The sequence below is a fragment of the Pseudophryne corroboree genome, chromosome 3 (genome assembly GCF_028390025.1).
Source record: "Pseudophryne corroboree isolate aPseCor3 chromosome 3, aPseCor3.hap2, whole genome shotgun sequence".
Lineage (NCBI taxonomy): Eukaryota > Metazoa > Chordata > Amphibia > Anura > Myobatrachidae > Pseudophryne > Pseudophryne corroboree.
Genome location: NC_086446.1, coordinates 256931618 through 256957398, shown reverse-complemented (window position 1 = coordinate 256957398; position 25781 = coordinate 256931618). Strand labels below are relative to the sequence as shown.

The 25781-nt window shown below is 40.3% G+C and overlaps 1 protein-coding gene across 1 annotated transcript in view; it reads left to right on the top strand.

The window, feature by feature from the left end:
• Nucleotides 1-25442, top strand: part of CBLN4 (cerebellin 4 precursor) — a 49113-nt gene extending 23671 nt beyond the window's left edge. The window contains exon 3 of the mRNA XM_063959021.1: nucleotides 23105-25442. Coding sequence (XP_063815091.1) covers nucleotides 23105-23302 — 198 coding nt within the window. The 3' untranslated portion in view covers nucleotides 23303-25442. The remainder of the gene's footprint in view (nucleotides 1-23104) is intronic.
• Nucleotides 25443-25781: the final 339 nt, after the last annotated feature.

Sequence of the window (25781 nt, the reverse complement as noted above, 5' to 3'; positions counted from 1 at the left end):
TTTAGCTTCACACGGACCCGCCGTGTGTGTGAGCTGCTGCACTGGATCGCTTAGACACAGTAAAGGATTGCCGGAGGTGCAGATAGAGAGCGCGCTGTCAGATCACACCCTGACCGGTTTCGTCTGAAAGACTTCGTCAGAGGGCGTGACTTGACATGCACCAGGGCAGCCTTTTAAAGTGTGTCTCTACCAACAATAGCAATCACACTAGCACACCCGTTACTAATTACTTCTAATTACTGTGTGCAATGAACATTAGCCCACCACAGCAACAATATAATGACTCACAAACATGTAGCAAGTCCTCAGAGAAGAATAAATGAGTATAGTAACATAGTTACTTTAGCAGCAGAGGTAGTAAATATTTGTAACAGGAATAGGTATAAAATAAAATAAATCATACCTAACAGCAGATAAATACAAACATTAAAAATACATACAATGTCACAATTAAATTACAGCCAATTTCATAATCATACCATAACATTACAGTTCTAAGTATCAGTCAGTAATAAAAGGTGTAACCTCATAACCTTCATTCAATCCTATAGGTACCATAGTATTTAACATCAGTATCCAATATGTTTCTCTCTTCAGCAGGTGTTTGTCTCTATCACCACCATGCTTATTAGCAGCTACTACTTCAATACCTTTTATGGTGAGCCCACTAGGATCCATATTATGAAAAGCTTTAAAGTGCCTCGGGACACTATGCGTTAACACCCCGTTTTTGATGTTACGATAATGTTCTAACATTCTAATTTTTAATGCTCGCTTGGTTTTCCCTATATAATGTTTATTGCAAGGACATGTAAGTAAATAGACCACAAAGGTGGTATTACAATTAATAAAACTCTTAATACTATATGGTTTATCTAAAAGCATTTCACAATTAGTAATAGTGGAACCTTTGGCAATAAAAGGACAAATCTTACATTTACCACAAGGAAAACAACCATTAGTCTTTAAAAAATTACTAGACTGTTGAGTTTTAGGAATACTAGTAAGTTGACTTTTAGATAAAAGATTCTTCATATTTGCGGCTTTTCTATACACAATTCTAAGAGTATCAGTAATAACGTCAGCTAGCATAGGGTCCAATTTTAAAATATGCCAATTCTTATTAAGAATCCTAGATATATCTTTCTGGTTATCATTATATTTAGTAATAAACAAACAATCAGCTGACTTTTCCTGGTTTCTAGGGCGTGGTTTGCTAGATAGCAAATCACATCTATTTCTCTCTCTTGCTCTGGAAATAGAGGTTTCCACAATATGCTTGGGATAGCCTCTTTCCAAGAAATTGTGTGTTACCTGAAACTGTGGGAAGTAATGACAACTTAGTGATTGATGAAAAAATGCAGGCTCTTGAGCGTTTATTAATCAGAGAAACTAAGACCTGGTGGGATGTTAAAGGCTTGGATAATTATCTAAACTGTGGGAGAATACCACGTGGTTTGAGAATATCCAAATCACCCACCATGGGACATGAGAATTTACAGTTCATGAAAGAATGGCATCGTGTTTTGGATGAGTGTTCTTTTGAGCTCATGAGACTCATTATTTTTGAAAAAAAGAAAGTATTAGCAGAGGTAGAAAAAGAATTGGCCATTTTAGAGCCTAACTTTGAGAAAATTAAAAATGATACTAATTATATTGCAGCTAGAAAGGAAATTGACAAAAAAGTGTCAAATATAGAGTCTAAAATTATTGACAAAAACATTGCAAATTCCTTAGAGATAAGGAGGACTATGCAAAACAGCAAGTTAGGAATTGGCATGTGGTTCGTAAACAGACCAGGCATATAGAAACTGTTGATAATTAATTTGCCTTGAGACCTAGATTGCCTTCTAGGAATGTGAATTTCAGACAATCTGTTAAAACCCATAATCAAGGTGATCAATCAGAGAGGTATATTCAACCATACAATAGGTATCGCAATACCACTCAGAGAAACAATAGGTGGCAAGTACAAAGGAATAATCGTTCTAAACAATATAATTACCAATCACAGCGAGGTTTTGTGCATAATAACCGTTTTGAGAGATTAAGATCTTTCGGTGATACTAATGAGGTTTTTTTAGATCACAGCAAGCACAAATCCCCTTTAATGGAACAACTAGGTTCTGTGAGAACTCCGGGGGGCCAGAAAAGAATGTGGGACGAAGGAGAGCCAAGAGAGCTTCCAAAAAGACCACCAAAAATGAGGAATTATCAAAATTAGATAGTCATGCTGGTATCTTTAACCTCTCTTAGAGAACTTTGAATCCTACAGAAGTGGGAGTTCTCAAAAGAGGTTTATCCTTTGCACCATCTAAAACTTTAAATAAATTTGACACATATATAGACTTGAATTTATTCGTGAGAAAACTCACTTTAAAACGCCATTTCCTCAGGAAGTCTGAAGCACCGATGAGGAATTGGGAATCGTCTGATAATTATAGATCTTCCTCAGGACTTAAACAAAAATCCACGTTTTTCCCTGTAGAATCTAAGGGACCATACATAGAAATGTTTGCTACGTTAGTTAAAAAAGACATTGATAATCTTAAAGTAACCCATGATAAGCCCAGAAATTTGTCTAAAAAAGAATATGAGGCATTAAAAAATCTTTCAGCAGATAACAGTATAGTTATTAAAAATGCCGATAAAGGCGGTGGAATTGTTCTGATGGTTCGGGAAGATTATGTAAAAGAGGCCCAGCGCCTTTTGTCAGATAATAAATATTATGTTAAAATTAATAAAGATCCTACTGAAAATTTTCTCATGGAACTTAAAGTTCTTTTGGATAAGGGATTAAATGCTAAATTAATTACCATAGAGGAATACAAATATCTGTATAATACTTCTCCTAATTTGGCTACTTTTTACCAATTACCCAAGATTCATAAGGATCTGAATCATCCTCCAGGTCGCCCTATTGTGGCAGGGGTTGGGTCCCTGACCTCTAGGTTATCAGAATATGTGGACACATTTATTAAGAAATATGTGCCAAACTTATGTACATATGTTAAAGATTCTACCCATATATTGCAGATTCTAAATGACATTAAGTGGTGTGAGAATTATAATTGGGGTACCATCGATGTGCAATCTTTATATACCGCGATCCCACATCAAAAAGGTATTGAGTCTATAAAATTGTTCCTTGCTCAAGATTCTGAAATTGATCCTCTTCTCACAGATTTCATATGTGAATGTTTATATTTTGTTTTAACACAAAATTATTTTGATTTTCTTGGTGAGTGGTTCCTCCAGAAATGGGGGACCGCAATGGGGACTATTTGTGCCCCAAGTTTGGCCAACTTGTATATGGGTATGTGGGAGAATGAGGTCATCATTGGGAAATTTGTGGATAATGTTATCTTGTTTAAGCGCTATATAGATGACGTGTTAGTAATTTGGAAGGGTGATGAAAATGGTTTTAATGAGTTTGTGGGAGGACTTAATGAGAATGATTACAACCTCTCTTTCACATCCAACTTTCAAACCAAACGTATAGAGTTTCTTGATTTATTATTGAGTGTTGAAAATTTCCCTATCATTGACTCTATTGAGACCTCCACGTTTTTTAAGTCTGTGGATAGTAACAGCTATCTGGAGTATAATAGTTGTCATTTTCAGTTATGGAAAAATAATATACCTTATTCGCAATTTCTCCGTTTGCGCCATAATTGTACGGATATTGAGACCTTCAATGAACAAGCTTGTGTGTACCAAGATCGTTTCTTGGAAAGAGGCTATCCCAAGCATATTGTGGAAACCTCTATTTCCAGAGCAGAGAGAGAAATAGATGTGATTTGCTATCTAGCAAACCACGCCCTAGAAACCAGGAAAAGTCAGCTGATTGTTTGTTTATTACTAAATATAATGATAACCAGAAAGATATATCTAGGATTCTTAATAAGAATTGGCATATTTTAAAATTGGACCCTATGCTAGCTGACGTTATTACTGATACTCCTAGAATTGTGTATAGAAAAGCCGCAAATATGAAGAATCTTTTATCTAAAAGTCAACTTACTAGTATTCCTAAAACTCAACAGTCTAGTAATTTTTTAAAGACTAATGGTTGTTTTCCTTGTGGTAAATGTAAGATTTGTCCTTTTATTGCCAAAGGTTCCACTATTACTAATTGTGAAATGCTTTTAGATAAACCATATAGTATTAAGAGTTTTATTAATTGTAATACCACCTTTGTGGTCTATTTACTTACATGTCCTTGCAATAAACATTATATAGGGAAAACCAAGCGAGCATTAAAAATTAGAATGTTAGAACATTATCGTAACATCAAAAACGGGGTGTTAACGCATGGTGTCCCGAGGCACTTTAAAGCTTTTCATAATATGGATCCTAGTGGGCTCACCATAAAAGGTATTGAAGTAGTAGCTGCTAATAAGCGTGGTGGTGATAGAGACAAACACCTGCTGAAGAGAGAAACATATTGGATACTGATGTTAAATACTATGGTACCTATAGGATTGAATGAAGGTTATGAGGTTACACCTTTTATTACTGATTGATACTTAGAACTGTAATGTTATGGTATGATTATGAAATTGGCTGTAATTTAATTGTGACATTGTATGTATTTTTAATGTTTGTATTTATCTGCTGTTAGGTATGATTTATTTTATTTTATACCTATTCCTGTTACAAATATTTACTACCTCTGCTGCTAAAGTAACTATGTTACTATACTCATTTATTCTTCTCTGATGACTTGCTACATGTTTGTGAGTCATTATATTGTTGCTGTGGTGGGCTAATGTTCATTGCACACAGTAATTAGAAGTCATTAGTAACGGGTGTGCTAGTGTGATTGCTATTGTTGGTAGAGACACACTTTAAAAAGCTGCCCTGGTGCATGTCAGGTCACGCCCTCTGACGAAGTCTTTCAGACGAAACCGGTCAGGGTGTGATCTGACAGTGCACTCTCTATCTGCACCTCCGGCAATCCTTTACTGTGTCTTAGCGATCCAGTGCAGCAGCTCACACACACGGCGGGTCCGTGTGAAGCTAAAACATCTTTTCCGGCTGGCAGCTTCATGTGTTCTGCTCTGGAGAGTCGTTAAACTGCGGGACGAGTATTGCCTGGATGGTAACATTACATGTCGTGTGGTAACCAGCCCACAGTGTTTTATTCTCTGGTACGAGTCACATCTCTCTGGAGTTCACAGTCTTTTATCTGTCTGTTTGAATTAAAACTTTTATGCACTATGGAGCGCCCCCTCTTCTTTTGTCTTTTTTGTTAGAAATTACACCCATGAATCCTGGGTTTCTGGAGTTGGAGTAGGGGAGCAGCGGCCCTGATATACGTGGTTATAAGTGCAGACTCCCTACAGATCATCTGTTGGCTTTGCTGGACTATTTATACACAAGTACACTGGCGCTTTCACTAATTGTTTTATATATATATATTATATATACACAAGCAGGTACGGCACTCCAAAACGCTGCAATCCACAAACAGCTGGTGCCGCCATATGGAAAGTATGTATAGAAGGTTAGGATGTGGCACTCACGGCAGGAACAATACTCAACACCGTATTGAGTATTGTTTCTGCCGTGAGTGCCACATCCTAACCTTCTATATATATAGTATATATAAATATATAATAATAATAATAATAATAATAATAATAACTTTATTTATATAGCACTCTTTCTCCAATAGGACTCAAGGCGCTTAACAGATACATAGCATAGCATAATATAGTACAGAAAATAATGACGTACAGAAAAGCTTTTCATAAAATACAGAAGCATGTAGATACTAAAGGGACATTATGGAAATGCTTGAGTAAACAGGAAGGTCTTGAGTCTACTTTTGATGGATTCTATAGTTGGGGCCTCTCACACTGTGTGGGGAAGTGAGTTCCATAGAGTCGTAACCGCATGACTAAAAGCTCGACCCCCATATGAATTATGGGAGATTCTAGGTACTGCTAAAAGTCCTTCATCTACAGATTGCAGTAGTCGAGTGGGGCAGTATGGGGTCAGAAGCTGCTTCAGGTACCTTGGGCCCTGGTCATGTAGTGCTTTGAAACTCAGTAAGCCAATCTTGAAGATGATTCGCCATCTTACAGGCAGCCAGTGAAGGGAGTAGAGGATGGGTATTATATGGCTAGAACGGGGCTGGTTGGTTAACAGCCTGGCAGCTGTGTTTTGCATCAGCTGTAAGCGGGGCAATTCTTTTGCTGGGAGACCAAGGTAGAGGGCATTACAGTACTCTAATTGAGATGATACAAATGCATGGATGACTTTTGGCAGATCATCTGAGGGAATTAAGTGCTTGATTCTGGCTGTGTTCCTTAGGTGAAAGAATGAGGATTTGATTGTGGCTGATATCTGATGTTTAAGTGTCAAGCCACCATCCAGGACAATGCCAAGATTCCGCACACGATCAGTGGTTTGTAATTCTGAATCCCCGCGTGTAAGTCCAGTTGGTTGGCTATGCTGCAGTCTTGTCCTTTGATGTTGCGGTCCTATCATAAGGACCTAAGTTTTATCCAGGTTCAGTTGCAGCCAACTGGCACTCAACCACTCCTGGAGTTCAGCTAGACAGCCATTTAGGGTTGCTATTGGGTTATCAGTGCCCGGAGCAAAAGACAAGTACAGTTGTGTATCATCTGCATAGCAGTGGTAGACCAGCCAATGGCGCCTGATTATTTCACCCAGTGGGAGCATGTATACTGCAAAAAGCATGGGGGATAGTATAGAACCTTGTGGAACACCACATGGAAATGGCACTGATGGTGATGACTATACTCCAGACGATACTCTCTGTTACCTGCCTGTGAGAAATGATTTGAACCAGCTTAGGACTGTGCCATCCAGTTCACAAAAATGTATCAGTTGCTCAATCAGAAGCCCATGGTCCATGGTATCAAATGCTGCAGAGAGATCCAGAAGGATTAATATTGAACAATCACCTCTGTCTCTTGCCATCAGAAGATCATTTAACACACACACCAGGGCTGTTTCAGTGCTATGTCTTCTCCTGAATCCTGATTGGAATGGATCATAGATATCATGGGTTGTCAGGTGGGTTTCCAGTTGATTTGCAACCACTTTCTCAATAACCTTTACTAGAAAAGGAAGGTTTGATACCGGTCTGTAGTTGGTCATGCAGTCAGGATCTAAATTAGGTTTTTTAAGAAGAGGTCTAACAATTGCTTCCTTTAGGGGTCCAGGAAAAATGCCTGTCTGCTAAGAGCATTGAACAATTTTTGCAAAGACAGGACCAATTATATTGATACAATCTATTAGAAGCTTGGTTGAGGCAGGGTCCAGATCACAGGTGGTGGGACGCAAGATCCGAGCAATTTCAGCAATGTCCTTTACATCCACTGGGTTAAAGCTGTGCGGAAAAGTTGAGCTGGCCTATTGTTTGCTGTCATGATCTCATTTGACAGGAACTGTGATTTCTTACGGGTGATTGTTGATTGATATTCTTCGTTATGCTTTATTAGTTTTATTTTGTCATCCACTAGGTTAGTCTTCCTCCATAGTCTTTCCAGTCTACACCCCCTTTTCTTGAGCTCACTAACACTGTTGTCGAACCAGGGAGCTGGACGTTGTGGTTTACGAGGTCTTATATGCACAGGGGCGATAATATCAATTGCAGCCATAACATCCCTATTATAATAATGGACTAGGGAACAGGGATCTTCACAGGCACCCAGTATAGCAGAGAGATCCAGATTTGCTGCTAGAGCCTGGGGAGTCATACCCCTCCTTGGACGATACCTGGTCAACTCCACATACAAAGATCTTATTTGAGGGGTTGCAACTGAGAACCAAAGGGAGTGGTGGTCTGACCAGATGACTGGTTTATTTTTAAGTCAGTGACTTCTAATCCAATCTGAAAGACAAGCTCAAGAGTGTGACCACTTTTATGTGTGGCAGAAGGAATGACCTGTGTGAGGTCCAGACCATTCATTGTGCACAGGAGATCTTTGCCAAGGCGTGAGAGCTCAACATCCACCCATGCATTGAAATCCCAGAGGAAGAGCCATTTTTGATTTTCCAGAACCAGGCCAGCAACAGTGTCTGCAATTTCTTGTAGAAATATCTTTCCATCTCCAGGTGGCCGGTAAATGAGAAGTACTCTGAAACCTAATCCTGTCGAACTCCGGGCAGCAATGCACTCAAATGAGCGAGTAGTTTCAATAGGGTGGACCCTAAGTTTAAGTTCTTTTTTGAAGCAGATAGCCACCCCGCCACCCCTGAGGTCCAGTCTTGGGTTGTGGATGACAGAGTAGTTTGTTGGGACTGCAGCCTCCAATATAGGTGCTGCATTTTCATCTAGCCAGGTCTCTGTAATACAGGCTAGATCTGCAGATTCAATAAGGTCAGCAATTGTTGCAGTCTTGTTTCTTATAGATCTGGCATTACAAAGAACTGACCTGATTGGGCATACCAGAGGGCCTTCAGTTTTCTTTATGTTAGGTGCAGGCGCTCTGGGTATGGGGGTCACCAAGCTCCTTTAGGTGAGTTAACATAGAAACATAGAATTTGAACAGATAAGAACCACTTGGCCCATCTAGTCTGCCCCCCCCCTTTTTTTTTTTACCATACAGCAGTACAACATCATGACATCTTGTGCATTGTACCAGAAAATAAAATTATAGTGCTGGCCACAGCGCTCCCTCAAACGGCAGTAAACCTACTAGTTTGGAGGTAGAGGGGTTTGGCTCCCGAGATGTATGATTGGCTACGATCCCTGGAATCTCAAAACCCGGTACAAATGCCCTCCTTGTACACCCCATCAGAGAGTATTTTTGGCTTTATTCCCTCATCAATAAATAACCCTTCTTAAAAATAATTACTTTAGGTTCATACAGTACAGTATTATCAACCCCATTTCAACCCTTTACTTGTTCTGGGGCATCCTCCAGTTGACTGTGCATACCTCAGTTTTTCTTCTTATTTTGCTGTGCATGCTCAATTTTAAAGGCTCTAATAACTGTGCATGCACAAAAATAACATTAATAATAACAAAAATCGATGCCACTTTTAAGAATATTTCTGTATTAAATACAGACATGGCAATCCCATATTCATCTGAAAGATCGATTCGGGGATACAGATTGGCCTTTCCTATTCCTCTCCTGTAGCAGCCACACAGCAGTGCCCAGGACACAGGAAACAGCAACATGTCAGCAGGTCCTATCAAGGCTGCTGCTGTCAGTAGGAGGAAGCGGGCCAAGCACAGACAGGCAGAGAAGACGTGGTCTGTGCAACTTATTTCTGCAGAGCACAGCCCTTGGGGGGATAACTGTAAGCTGGCCACCCTACCCCTTCTCTCCCTGCTCTTAGTCAGTGATGGCAGCTGCAACTCCAGATGCCTTGCTTCTGCAACCCTTCCTCTTTCATCTAAGGCACATGCTATGCTTCCTCTTCCCCTCAAGCTGCCCCTCTGTTATGTGTGCATAGGTGGTGTGCAGATGTGTTGCACAGATTAGGTGTACAGATGTAAGTGCATATGAAGTGCACATATTAGGTGTAAAGATGTGGAGTAAATATGAGGTGCACAGACTAGGTGTACAGATATGTAGCACAAATGAGGTGCATAGACTGCGTACACAGATTAGGTGTGTAGTGGAAGTGCTTATGTGCAGAATGCAGATCAAGTACACAAATTTGGTATGCATATAAGGTGTACAGATGTGGTAGAGTCAATGAACAATTATTATGGGAAAAAAACTTCTGCTGTTACTCCTCATTTTAAAACAATATTTTCTGTTTGTGATTTTACATCTTCAAATAAAGTCTAATTAGCGCTACACTTTGATTTCTTTTCAGAGCTCTTTTGTATCTAATAGTGCAATTAATGCATCAAATTACTTGTAAGCATTAATAAAAGTGAATTCAATTTTCAATTGCAGTTTTATCATCTCCACAAAAGCATTATTTTTTCCTATTAGTTTTGTCTGTGATTTTGAAAGGTCAAAATTGTTCTTTTAAGCACAAGCAGAAATAATCTTTGTAAAATAATGTCTTTGTGTTTTATCACTTGAGAATACTGTCTGTTTGCAAGCCAGTGATGTTGTTTGACAGAGGCCATGTTTGTATTGTTAGTGACAGTGCATCTTGGACACTGGAAAAGCAAAGTAATGAAGAAAACAACTGCACCTACTGGGAATCAGACAACATTATTAGTGGTTAACAAGCTCCTTTATCTGTCCTGCATAAATGATGCAGCATTGATAGTAGGGAAGACAATGTAGGAAAACATAGACAATACTTTAATAGAAACATAAATGTATATAAGCATAATATCGTAAATGAAATTAATCAGAATGTAAAACGGTCATATTTGGAATGGAGCAGTAGTACAGTAAAGAAGAGCAGAATTAATATGAAGCACAAAGATGGGACTGGTACATATCTTTTAGAGAAATGTGAGGTATCATTAACAACAAGATGTACCTGTGATTTGCACAATCAGCAGAGAAGAATCACCAGTTCACTCTGTGGATTAATGGCCTAACGGCAATACCTGTGGCTACAGTATGGTAATAATAAGATTGTATCTCTAATAATGTCTTCCATAGTATGCTCAAGTACCCAGTTGTCCAATAAGACACTTTTCCTTGGTATTCCTAATCAGCCAGTATGTAACGTGCTTCATCTGAAATATTTTGGTGAAAGGCGCTCTATTTCCTGGCAAGCGTACTTTCTTATCTGCTTACAGTTCTATCTCCTCATTGTTGTAGACTATGGTTTGACAAGGAGAGGTCTATGGTAAAGTTTGCATCATGGCCCCTTGGACTCTAGTGATATAACTGTTAAGTCACTGAATTATAAAACTCAAAGGAACACTTTGCTGTCAAGTGAATGTTTTTCATTCTTCTTTATTCTAAGTCAGTGAGTGTCAATCCCCTGAGTTTTTGGTATTAGGCACATGGGAACTTATAACATCAGCACAGAAAGTACAAAGAGAGGGTTGGAAAGCAGAAAAAAAAGAGGAGGAAGGGGGCCCATCTCCTCCTCTAGGGATCAGGTTCCAGACTGTGCACTTGAATCATACATTATACATGTTACCTTATACTGCACAGGATTATGTTTTTATTAGCAAGGGCACATTGCTGTTATTAATTTGGTACATTATCATGATGCACTAGCAGTATTTATGACCATGCACTAATGGTTAGCCAAGCCTCTGTGCCAGCTGGGCACACCCCTTCTGGAGACTGGCCACACTCATAAACATAGGCTCCTACCACTCCATTCCCCTGGCAGCCCTTCATGCCCAAGTCCAACACTGTGGCAAAGCAATATATGCCAACTTCTACATTTGACTTTTATACTTTATAACATTTCAGCTTTTTACATGTACTCTACCATGGAATGTGTCACACACCTCTATAAAGGGGTATTGTCTCAGCACACTGAAGTAATGGTCTCCCCATGCTGGAGAATGTCATACCTAGATGTAGTACTTGCTTGTGATGGTAGTGTAGCTCACTCTTTGTTCATAGTCTGCCTGCACGGGAGTCATTCAAGTAGCCGGCTGACGGGATTCTGGTGGTCAGGATACCGACGCTGGAATCCCGACACCCAGTGAAATAGCGGCAGTCGCAATCCCGCCTGCTGCCTAGAATCCTCACTCTGGTGGTGGTCCACGCCGAAGGTCACCACTGGGCCCGAAAGGTGGTGAGCACAGCGAGCCAGTGAGGGGACACTCTGCGCTCACCGTCAGTATTCTGGCTTTCGGGATCCCAACGTCTGTCTCCTGACTGCCGCGATCCCTACAGCCGGGATATCTTACTGAATCCGTCTGCACACAGAGATAATCTATAATTATGTCTAGCATATACTTTCCCTTTGCAAAGTACACATTCACACATATATTTTCTTATTATACTGTTTCTTTTATTCACACATCCACATTTTATTCTAACTCAAGTGTCCTATTGCTAAGTTGTGAAATAGTATATCATCATTAAATTGAAGGTTTTCAGACTAAAAATTCAACAAAAGTAGGACTATATTACCTAATAGCTATCTTGATTTTCAGTATACTGTACTCGGAACCATATTGGCCATTTTGAGAAAGGTCACAATGACTTCACTCAGACAGCAAAGATGGACCATATGAATTATAATTAGCCATAGAAGTAAGTTACAAAGTTAGTGCTATTATTATATAAAGGCCAGAATGATTTTGTTAAGAAATCCACAAGGCAGCAAACCCTCCTTGATAGGGCTGGCCTGGCCATAGTAGTACAGTATTTGACTTATGGAATTGCCCATTGTGCCAAGATCTATAGTGCAACTTAATGTTAATCATTCATTGAGTTTTTATACCCATGGAAACCCCAACAAGTATTTTACTACTGACACTTGAAGGCAAAACAGCCAACAGGACAGCGGCAGAAGTGCAGTGCCTGATGGGGGCACACAGGTTACACCCAATGACCTTTTCACTTGAATAAATTACTCAGCAACCACTGTTACACAGGCAAAATGTCATGATTCATATAAGATGTAGCTATGTAAGTAAAGAGGTAGAACTGCAGCATAGATTCTGGGTTCTGTCCTATTCCCCCTTCTGTTCTCCCTCTACACCTCTTCCCTGGGTGCGCTCATTAACTCCTTTGGCCTTCAATACCACCTCTATGCTGATGACACACAACTCTACCTCTCCTCTCCTGATCTGTCCCCCTCTGTCCTCTCTCAGGTCTCCAGCTGCCTCTCTGCCATCTCCTCCTGGATGTCTGAGCGCTCTCTGAAGCTCAACATGTATAAAACTGAACTTATTATCTTTCCCCCAGCCAGAGCAACACCCCCTACAAACATCTCTATCACTGTTGACAACACTATCATCTCCCCCGTTCCCCAACTCCGCTGCCTGGGCGTCACTCTTGACTCCTCCCTCTCCTTTGCACCCTACATCCAAGCTCTGGCGCAATCTTGTCGGTTCCAGCTACGCAACATTGCTCGCATCAGGCCATTTCTCTCCCAGAGTGCAACTAAACTTATCATCCACTCACTGGTCATCTCACGACTTGACTACTGCAATGTGCTCCTCACTGGCCTCACTTGCTCCCACATCGCTCCCCTCCAATCTGTCCTCAACTCTGCAGCTAGGCTCATCTTCCTCTCCCGCCGCTCCACTTCTGCCACTCCCCTTCAACAAAATCCACACTGGCTCCCATTCCCCTACAGAATCCTCTTCAAACTCCTCACCCTCACATACAAGGCCATCTCTAATTCCACTGCTCCCTACATCTCCAACCTCCTCTCCCTTCATACTACCTCCCACCCACTACGGTCGGCTGATGACCGTCGCCTTTCCTCTGCCTTGGTCACTGCTTCCCATGCACGAGTTCAGGATTTTGCCCGTGCTGCACCCCTTCAGTGTAATGCGCTCCCCCGCTCCATTAGACTCTCCCCGACCTTGCAAAGCTTCAAACGGGCATTGAAAACCCACCTATTCATCAAAGCGTACCCCTCCAATGCATAACCTAGTCCTTAGGCTGCTCCTCCATCCCCCTGCCCCATGCCTTGGACATCTCTGCTTTGCTCGCATACCACCATCAGGCTTCTACCTGCTTGCACCTCATGTCATCTGTCTGTTGCCCCTCCCCACTAGATTGTTAGCTCTTCAGAGCAGGGCCCTCTTTCCTCTTGTCTAAACCCTCTTCTTGACACATTTCACTCAGCGACCATCTTTACCTGCTTTCTGTCCTGCTGGTAAAGGCTCATCTCTATTTATGGCCGCCAGCCCCAAGTAGTACAATGATTACTCCTTCGCTACTTACATCTAAGCTGTATTATGTTTTGAGAATTGTGTTGCTCTTTGTTACCTGCACTCCATTTTTGTTATTTATTTACTGTTATGGTAAGTTTTGTCTCCCTGTACTGTCCTTTGTACGGCGCTGCGAAACACTTGTGGCGCCCTATAAATAAAATGTAATAATAATAATAATAATAATAATAATAATAATAGATTAAGTGTTGTATGAAAAGCCGTGACAAGTATTGACAGTACAATTGTAACGTTCCCTCTTAATTGAAATGCATGTCTTTTGTATTTGACCTGCCTTTTTTTTAATAAACACTTAATCTATTTTGTGATTTAGTCTGATTATTTGCACAGTGCACTACTGTAGAATTGCAACAATGAAACTGCCTTTTAAAGAAAATATTTTCAGTTTTTTTGTTAATTTTTCAATATACTGTAGGTCCTTTATAGAGCTATTTGCCTTTTCTAAACACTCCCTTTAATACTGTACTGAATTGATTTCATATCCATAACCCTTATGTATATTAGTAAAAATTAATATTATACTGTATATACTGTCCAGTACATATTTATCATCTTTTCTTTATCAAGGAAGTCCAGGTGGGTTGCAGGGTCTGGTGCAGAGAGTTGCATAATTGTAGCCCTGCCCTTCCTGTGGTGCAGAGGGCGGGCCATGATGATGTGAATGGCTGGGGAAGTGGATGGTACATGGAGGCTGGCCTACTCCTGGAATTCTGGGAGAGCTCTATTGCACTTTCTGTGCTAGCTAGCATTATTGATTATAATTGGATGTGTAGAACTCTTATAGGTTATCTTTCAAAACGATATCCCGGAATTTCTGTTCATACATTTCCATATATTAATGGCAATTACACAATTTATTATGTTTTTCCCAAAGGAATATATGCTGCAATGAACTCAAATATAACTCATTAATAATCTACTCTATCCTCCATTGTTCTGTCAGAGAAAACAGTTCTTAGTTTAAATCAGGTGAATGTGTTACCATAGTATAGTACACAGAATTAGGGAAACAATTATTTCTAAAAATAATGCAGCATTGGGTTTCACTGTTTTCAAACCACAAAAAGAAAGCAGCCAATTACTCTTTGTCAAGATAGCAATACCTAAAACTTAAAATTATGAATAATATTAGGTATATTCTAAATAAAGGATTAGTAAATAATGTTTACAGCACTTTTGTGCTGATGTAGAAGTCCTGTACGTGGGTTCCTTTCCAATTGCTGGAGCTGCGATCCGTGCTGCGGCTGCAGTCGGGGAAACCTGACTGTCTCTCCCTAACGCTACCTACCTTGAGTCACGCTCAAACTTCGGCTCTCCCGTATGGATCGCGACCCTCCAGCTGGTTCCCGATGCTGCTGCTTGTTCTTTCGTCCCCTCACCCGTCTGGCGCAGGATTAAGGACCAGCAAGTCCGAAACGCATTGGTGAACAATCAGCAAGTGAAGCCCTGACGTCACTCAGCCTGCGCCAGACGGGTGAGGGGATTTACTAATCCTTTTTATTCCACAGGTGTTTGCAAACTTACATTTTATTTTAGCACTCCCTTCCTCAAGTTTCCAGTATTATCAGTTTTAAAGGAGCAGCTTCACATTTTAATATAAGCGCGGGTCATTTGTCATATTTACTACATTCTAAATAAACAGAGGAATTGATACAGGTATTGGTGTAAAAACATTGGTCAGATTCACTTTGACAAATATTAGGAAGGGGTTAGGGAAAGAAGGTATGGTGACACAGTAAAGCATGGCTAACATAATTGACTCATTCACACTGATTCATACCACCCTCCACAGGAAACAACTTATGGTGCATCCTCCTCAAGAGACAGTGTTGCCTTGTGCAACCTAGTGTCATCAATATCACCAAACTAAAGGAGGGTGCATACTAACTTCATTAAATTGCCTAATATCTAATAACATCCATTCTTCACTACCACACCAAAGCTAGAATACAGCAAAAGCACTCCACCACACCCCTAACCTTAAACAACTTCAAGACAACACAGCAAACAACCCTAAACAAACCTTCATTAAGGTGGACCCCATCTTTTCAATATACAAAAAGCAAAGCAGTACCATAAAAACATGCCAGACTTGTACTTCATCAGCAGGGAACTATCCAGATGAACTAACCAAGCACCAGCCACAGAATATCAGATGTCAATGTAGGCCAATGCCATAACCACTGGACAGATCAATGGGAAGCAAGTGCAAGCCAGTATTTTCAGCTCAGTTAACCGATCTTGGAACTCCAAAGATTGCACAGCAAAACATCACAACACCCCAATCATCCCGACAAAACAGTGCCATGTCCTTTGTTTTAGAAGCTGCTATAAGCTTACTAACATGCAAGAAAACCAAGGTGAAGTCAAGTCAGAAATGGCACATCTGCCACTAAATTTTTAACACCTGGGACATTACACACACAAAAGAAGACATTAACAGACTGTACAAGCAAAAAATGCTAATCTGGTGAGCCGATGAATGGTCAGAAGTAAAGAAACACATTGCCAGTTAATTATCTGGACAACCCCTAGGTTGTCTCACCAAAACACCACGCTTGAGTTGTGCAAATTATAGCCCCAATTGTCCATGGCCACCATCATGGGGAAAAGTAACAATAAAATGTTTTTAATCAAGCCATTTGTATCCAGTCCTCCTGCTAAGGGGCCATGCAACAGGCCCCATTCAAGTGTTATAGACAGCGGTTACAGCAATAACAATTGAATCTGGTCATTGTTCTGAATGGCAAGGTCAAGAACTCATGAAAATGCTGCAGAATGGAAAATATCTCACTTGATTTCCACCAAAAGTCTGAAGTGATGAGGTGGGTGAGCCACCCCTGTGGCAGTCTGCTTTAAATTGCATCATAATACCCTCACATAGACATCACCTGACAGGTAAAGCTAATTAAACCAAGCAGGGGCTAAATGAAAAAAGAAAATGTTTGTTTCCTAGTGGTGATAGAGGAGTTTGGCCACTCTGATCTGTGACAGCCAATATAAGCATTCCAGGGTATCATTCTTTATATCAACCGCATTGCCCGATCTTCAGGATTGTTTGCCCAACCTGTACTCAGCAGTCTGCAACTAGCAGGCACCCAAACAGAAAATCTATGGCACTCAAACAGAGCCAGCACATATTCAAAGCCACAGGTCATGCAGAATGGCAGTGTTATCACATCATATAATGCCACTCACCATGTAATGCTCATCAGCCTCAATTGAACTACTCTTGCTGGAACTACTACAATGCTTTGCACACCTAACAGACCAATTTTTGCTGTACTTTCCATGCCTAACCCCTTTAACTACTGTACAGTATATCTATATGATCCACAAGAAGAGTCGCTAGATGTGGAAGATTACACAACAGCAGCAGCCCCTCTTGTCTGAAAGGAGATGACTCACCAAAAATACTTGACTGCTCATTCACCAACCCACACCTCACTAAGCATGCCATCTGCAAATTCAACAGAGAAGATTGATCATCCATGATTGACCCTACAGCAGTAGGAAAATAGAAGGTTAGGGAGAGGACAGCATCAGAAAAGATACATGACCCCTGTTAGCGTGAAGAGGAGACAAAGGACAAAGGAGACAGTAGTTAAGTAGGCAAGCCATGCTAAAATTGCTCCCAAAGGCCACCAGCACAAGCAGGCCACAGTCCACTTCTGCAGACACCAGGGGTACCAGTCTAGTTGGGCCAAGAAGCTGTGGACATGGCACTAACTAATGGAGGCTAAACAGCAGATACTGCTTTTGCTCCTGACTACCTAACACACTGGCTGATGCAACATTCACCAATAGTTCCCAGAATAAATAACAACTGTACTACATTCACACCCTCCACTTAAAAGCCCAAGTTGGCAAGGGGTACAACATTGTAGCCCCCAGGTGGAAATGACCTCATGCATTACTTAGCTAGCCAGTAGGCCCCTCGGTCAGAAGCCTGCCACAGTCAGGGATGACATGGCTGAACCCAGCAACTGATTAGCAATAGAGGGGAAAACCACAACCACCTCCTCATCGCTAGCGTGTAAGCGGGTGGGTGGGGAGACAACATGCCACAAACTCTGCATATACAAAACTGGAAATCACCACAGCAGAAATGAAGAAAGGAAAAAGGAAAGTAGAAAAAAAGCAAAAGAAAGAGTTAAAAAAAAGAAAGAGGAAAAAGAGACAAACAATAAATAAGTATATTTTATTTTTAACAGAGGCTCTACAGGATGTTTACAAACTCTTAATATATACCTCCTGAACCCTCCCTGATATTAGTAATACACAATGAGCTATTACATAACTCATCAATCATAACAAAACTGGCTTTATTCTACCCAACATTAACCAATTTAAGAATAACAAAGGTGCTCACAATAAAGTTACAGCCTCAGGGATGTAACTCCCTCAGGGTTAAAGCCATCCTTCAGTTGTCCTTATAAAGCACACTATTCTCTTAAAGGAATCTTTTCAGTAATCAAAGATTTATCAGAATATTCATACTGAAAGAGAGTGTTACTGCCTTATCAGAGACGGATTAACAGCGGGGCGGAAGGGGCGGTCTTCCCAGGGCCCCCACACACTGTCCTCACAACTGCAAAAAAACATTGGAGAAGGAGTACAGCATTTATCTGTCTCCTTTCCGTCCTCCCCAGCAGCTGAGACGTTCCATTACAGCTGCGGCCGCCGAGGAGCTTCACTCACTGCAGTGTGAAGTCTTGCGAGATTTGACATTATCTCGCGAGATTTCACACTGCTGTGGCTTTGAGTGAAGCGCCTCGGTGGCCGCAGCAGTAATGGAGCGTCTCAGCTGCCGAGGAGGATGGAGAGAAGACAGGTAAATGCTGTACTCATACTCCGATGTTTTTTTTTGCAGTTGTGAGGACAGTGCGTGGGGCCCCCACAAATTTGTTGCCCAGGGGCCCCCACAGACCTTAATCCGGCCCTGTACCTTACACAGCTTAGCCTCTGCTAAAAAAACCCCAGTAACTTATATATAGTTATTTTAGCAGGTGTAGGAATTATCATAGACCCTTTATTGTGACTGAATTAGCCTATTCAGTATAGTAACTTCAATGTCAAAGTTGCCATCTTCCCCATTGAGGTGGTTGTCAGAGGATATATATTTAGAAATGTCTTAGATGGAATGCCATTGCTCATATTCAGACCAATTAAAAATGAGATAAAATTTTACTAGTTTGAAGATCTAAATATGTTTATTCATCACTCGTCCCAACATCATATCAAAGAAACAATATGGAGAAGCACTGGTAAATGGTGTTAAGTTTTTTATTATTATTCACTAAGTAAATTTTTTCATATCATCATCATGAATTAAAAATTTGTGCACATCACATTCTATGTTTGCTTTGCAAATTTGCCATTAATGCCAATGTAATACTTAAATATTCAAATAGTTTAATTACCCCAAAAGTTTTTTTTATATCAAACTGCGAACACTGTTGTTTTTATAGTTTATCATTTACATTTGGGGTTTGATATTCATATTTCATAATAATTCAGCAACGTAATCCTAATGTAAATGGAATGTGTTAAAAGTACTGTAGTTGGCACATGTGAAAACAGGCTAACAGACTCGCACACGTTGAAACTTGGTTCACCATTGTCAAACCTGTTCTACTTTCTTGACTACAGTATTTCAATCGCTCTAAAATATGATTAGCCTATTTCAATATGGTAACTACAAAGCTGCCATCTTCCTGATTGAGATGGTTGTCAGGGGATAATATATGACTTCCCTTTGTTTATCAGATAAATACTCCTGGTTCCTGCGTAGTGCACTGCTCCTATTGCCACATAATATATAGACAGCTATATATGGTCTTCCTATATACCATCAGACCTGCATAGGTCAAGAAACAAGATACATGTGATGTAAGATCTGATTTAAAAGTTTTAAGAAATCTTTTAAATAAAATTGCTTTAAAGATACAGTATAAGTGAAATACTGATTGATGTCTTTATGGGTGCACTTTGGTATGAGGGTTCTTGTTCCAAAATGATAACATCTGCTGGTGTCTGCATCTTCTATCCTGAGTGCCGCCTTCATTTCATTGTACTTTGGGTACTGGCTGTAGGACACCTAAGAGGGCACCAGGCAACGTGATAACCAAATTACTGGTGTGCTGTTTTTGAGGACTATATAATATATATATACACACACACACACACACACACACACACACACACACACACACACACACACACACACACACACACACACACACACACACAGTGATTCAAAAGTTGGAGTACACTCTTTTTTTTTCAAAAACTGTGCAGGAAGTATGAAAACTGAATATTCCAGTAAGGTATGGGTGAGGTGGGCTATCTTTTAGGGTGTGCAGTAAACATGGGCGCAGAGCTGTCTTAACAGCAGTGTAGGCCCCTGGGCACAGCAATGCACTGGGGCCCCTCTAGCCACCCATCAGCGGTAGGGGTGGGGGGTGCTGTCCGCGGCAGCTTTGATGTTCCGCGGGGGTTAGGGGGGTTCTATCTTCCGCTCAGCATGTAGGACCTGGAGCAGTCATTTCTGCTAATTACTCCTTTACTGCACAAATGGGGAAGGAAGGAGAACACTAAACTGTAGAAGGGGACATTGTGCTGAATGAAGGGGCCCTGGTACATGGCTTCCAGTGTGGTAGGGGGTGTTTAATACACAGGGGAGGGGTGGTTAGTGGAGAGGGCTTAATATTAATCATTTCTGGGAGTTAGGGCAGCTTGCTTTACTGCAGATCAGTTCCTGGAATTAGATTTCTTAGCTTTAATGGGATAAAAAAAACTAGAGAGTCCCACCTTTCAGGCAGTACTGGGGACTTGGGGATCAGACTTCAGGAGCCAGAGCAATCCACCAACAAAAATATAAAACTGCATACGAGGCGTGTGGAGCTGGAGCAGAGACCAACTGCTTGAAGGCTGATATCTCTGGTTCTGGGCATAGGAGAGACAAGCTGTCAGTGTCCACTGAAAGGGGAGAGTCCCAGCTTTTGGACAGTACCTCAGAAAAAGTCTAAGTCAGACAGAATCCTAGATATCTGGCTGGGAAGAATAATTAACAGGCTTGGATGGGGACCACTGCTTTGAAGTCGGATATCTCCGGTTCCCCAGGGCCGATTTTTTAAAAATCTGGTACCCCTGGAAAGAGGGGACCCTCAGCTATCAGCCTAGGGCCCTTTTACTCCTGGGGCCCTTGGGCAAGAGCCCATTGAGCCCATACGAAAAGACGGCCCTGCATGGGCGCCATCTTGAATCTAAGTCAGTTTTCCTATTTTCTGCACAGTTTATGAAACAAAAGGGTGTACTGTGACTTTTGAATCACCCTGTGTGTGTGTATACATATATATATATATATATATATATATATATATAAACTGGGTGACTCAAAAGTTGTATATTTATATACAGTATATACACAGTATATTTATGTGGTCTAAGAGAGGAGGGGGCCAGTATGCAGGCTCCGAACAGGCACCCTCATCTCCGGCGGTGCAGTAGTATGCTTGTGCATGTCTCCAGGAATGTGGGAATGTGCAGGTTGCTTGTATTGTTCACCAACACAGGCCATAGGCTGGCTAAACTAAGCAACAGAGCAGCGGCACAAACACATTGAAGTTATTTCTGTTTAAATTTTTTTTGCCAATTTGTAATGTATTATCAATAAGTAACCAATCGAACCAACTTGAAGTACTTTCAATAGAAAACAATTGTATGGAATATCATTGCTCAAAAGTAGCAGTAGTTAACATACAGCAAAAAAAATAACAACCCTAAACAATGTGCAAAATAGCAACAGCAAACGTGGATGCCTCATACGCATGTGTGCATGCCCCCAGCACATGCCTGTTCTCAGTGCCCAATCTGTACCTCCCTCCTGGGGGCCCTGGGCAACTGATGACTAGCACTCTGTGCCCATCTAAAATCCCAATCAGCCTTCCCGAAAATGTCCCCAACCAGAATTCCTCCATTTTATTTTATTGGTGTGGGTGGATTAAACTTGAACAGCACAAATAATGGTCTCTGTGAATGGTGGTGGGTCATGCCAATTGTCAAAAATAATTATGGTCCTTCTATTCCACAGAGTTTATTAAATGTTGCAGGAAAGGCTCTCATACTGTACATTGTTGTAAAAGTTGCTCAATAAAACATGCTATTTTTTTAAAAGCCAGGAGCAGATAGATTAGATACTGTAAAATGGAGATAAAGAGCGCTTGTTAAATATATATGTGTATATGCGCAAAACCTGTGGAAAAAATAACGGTTAGTATGATGTTTACAGCCCTTTTAGGACTATTTAAGGATCGGGTTCCAAATGAGCCAAAAAGAGAAGGATTAGTATGATTCCTATCTAACCCTATCTAAATACCTGTCAGGCCGTTATGGTGATTTCAGAGCTTCCACATCAGCATGCGGTGGAATTCCTCGCTCCTATATTCCTGCAGAACGCTGTCCACGGCACTCACAGTTTGATGGAAGGTGCGGTGCCCGCTCTCCACTGTTGAGCTATATTACCGGCTGACGGCTCAGATTAGCGGCTGGCGGCTATGATTAGTGGCTAACAGCCGGCTGGTTCCCCGTCTGTGTCACGTTGTCCACGGCACTCACAGTTTGATGGAAGGTGCGGTGCCTGCTCTCCACTGTTGAGCTATATTACCGGCTGACGGCTGATGACTGTAATTAGCGGCTGGCGGCTATGATTAGCGGCTAACAGCCGGCTGGTTCCCCGTCTGTGTCACGTTTGATATTGCAGTTTAGTGCACAGCATTAGGTCCTTAAAGAATAAAATCCATTTACAGTCATCAGCCGTCAGCCAGTAATATAGCTCAACAGTGGAGAGCGGGCACCGCACCTTCCATCAAACTGTGAGTGCCGTGGACAGCGTTCTGCAGGAATATAGGAGCGAGGAATTCCACCGCACGCTGATGTGGAAGCTCTGAAATCACCATAACGGCCTGACAGGTATTTAGATAGGGTTAGATAGGAATCATACTAATCCTTCTCTTTTTGGCTCATTTGGAACCCGATCCTTAAATAGTCCTAAAAGGGCTGTAAACATCATACTAACCGTTATTTTTTCCACAGGTTTTGCGCATATACACATATATATTTAACAGGTGCTCTTTATCTCCATTTTACAGTATATAATTTTAATAGAGCTGCTCTTAAACCCCATTTTAGCGCAATTAAGTCTTTTATTTGCAGATAGATTAGAACATGATTACATTTTCATATCTCAATGTATTCTGAATTCTATGTATTTTTGAAGTTTTTAACAGTAATTACTCAGTGTTTCTTATTCCTTAGGTTAATTTGATGCTTAATGGCAAACCAGTCATTTCGGCTTTTGCTGGGGACAAAGATGTCACTCGTGAGGCTGCAACCAATGGAGTTCTTCTGTATTTGGATAAAGAGGACAAAGTTTACTTAAAACTAGAAAAAGGCAATCTAGTTGGTGGATGGCAGTACTCTACATTTTCTGGCTTTCTGGTGTTTCCTCTGTGAAGTTTGTGACAATCACCTTGGCGTGGGACAGCTGACAAACCTTCACCTTTGTAATTTGAAGATCATTCTTGTCATTAATGGATTGGTGTCTCCTTACTGACTTCTCATGGTGGAACCTGGATTACACTCTCGCCGAATTCCAATGACATTTCAAAGAAAATATTTGGTGTGTTTGAAGTATATTTGGAATCCATCAGACAATGATTATATATGCCTAATGTTACAGTTTAATGCTGCCTGCAAGTTTTATTCAGATTTCATTTAAAGAAATTCATTTGTCCTGAAAAAGAAAACATGGTATCACATGTTACATAAAGGACAAAGTCTAATTAGCTAAGTTTGTGTTGCAGACTTAAATCAAGTATTGGTCTTTTGCTGCTAAATAGTAAAAGTCTAAAAAGATTTGTAATGTAAGAATAAAGCTACTAATAGGACACTATATTGGTTGTAATTATCCTGGTGCATTTAATTTCCACATGTGTTGTTAACTACATAGATAAATTAAGTATTGATATATTCTAATGAAGGTGCAATGCTATTGGTCATGAGTCATGGAGGAATCACAATCATTTCCTTAGTTTCAGGAAGAGGTCCTGTAAGAAAACTGTCCCACCAACCTGCAGAACTGTGGAGGTTCCACAGCTGTCCTTTCTATTACTCATGCAACATTTGTGAGAACTGGAAAATAATGAATTGGGTGGTTTACATCTTTCTAGATCTAGACTAATTCACATGATAGGATATGATAGGTGCCAAAAACTCAAGTGATTCATCTAACGTGGGCGCCTCCAGTTTTTTCCCCTATAATGCAAGCCCTGGAAAGCAGTCTGTCTCATCTTAAAAATTGGTTTGGCAAATTGGTCAATATACAGTATTAGAAACTGATAGTGCTCCTTTAATCTTTACTTCTACTATTTAATTTGTGGAAGTCTGGAAAGTTTTTGCAGCAAGGTGTTCTTAAGCAGCATGTTCCAACAATAAAACAAATAGATCATAACAATGACAAAAAAATGCTTACCCGACATTTAAGTGATCCATCTTGCAGTGCTCAGAAGAAGCAGCTTTGCCCTGCAGGATGTCTCAATCTCACTTCTCAAGTTTAATTAGCATGATTGATCATATGCACTTTATTAGAAACCTGGGGATGTTTTTCTACCTACAGAATCACTATTAGCCTGAGAAGAGGGTCTTATTTGTATATCCTATGTTGTCTTATTATTTATCTTTTACACATATCTTATCAGTTGATGCCTTAAAATGATTAAAACATCATTAATTATCAGAGAGCTGTAAAAAAAATAATTCAATCCATAGCGATGCTTTAGTTAAATTACTGAGTATATTTGTAGAGTGGAAAATATAGATTTTACTGTCACATCTCAGTGTTGAAATGATATATAATAAAGGTTAATATGTGATAGAAGTTTTGACCTTTGGATTTTGAAAACATACATGATACGGTTTGTTGCTTTATTTGATATATAAATCGCTTGGATTGTTGAGGGCCTTGGGCTCAGAGAAAGCTGCCTGATAGGTGACAGGAAAATACCAATTACTGCAAGCTAAATACCTTAATCCTCCATATATTTTCACACAAAAAAATTAAATGAAGAAAAAAAAGAAGAATGTTAGCAGAAAAAGAGATTCTGTGGGGAAGTTAACCCTTAAAGAGAAATTCAAATAGAAACCATTAAAACAACAACATTGTCCCTTTCATGGAACATATTATGTTTGGAGATTTCATTTGGTCAAATAAATGTGTTGCTGTTTTTACTTTCTACTTGTCACTTACTGTAGGAGTGTGCCTTTAGTGAATGACATAAAACAAAGTTTTATTTTGGTCAATGGATGTTTTTTTTTTCTCAATAAATGCCCAGCCAATGAAAACTCAAAATGCATGTCCCCTTTGAGATCTGTCTTAAACGTATTGGATTGGAACGGTAACTGCACATATAAACAGCGTTAACTAACAGTCTACCAATTCTGTCATCTGACTGTTATAATTGGACGTACAATAGATCAGATTGATTAAAAGGGAGAAGTGATAAAAGGCATACAGTAAGTTGCAAAAGAAAAAAACGTGAAATGTGTATCTTTTTTGTTTCTGTTCTGTTACTTTATTAAACTCAATATTGCCTTGTGATGTTGGTATTTACAATTCAAATACCAAAATTTCCAGTGTGCAATTTTATTTCATCTGAATTTACAATTTTGTGCTTTAGTCACTAACCAGGTTTTAATTTACGCAGGAATAATGGATGCCACTAGATCATAGGTTCTCAAACTCGGTCCTCAGGACCCCACACAGTGCATGTTTTGCAGGTCTCCTCACAGAATCACAAGTGAAATAATTAGCTCCACCTGCGGACCTTTTAAAATGTGTCAGTGAGTAATTAATACACCTGTGCACCTGCTGGGTTACCTGCAAAACATGCACTGTGTGGGGTAATGAGGACCGAGTTTGAGAACCCCTGCACTA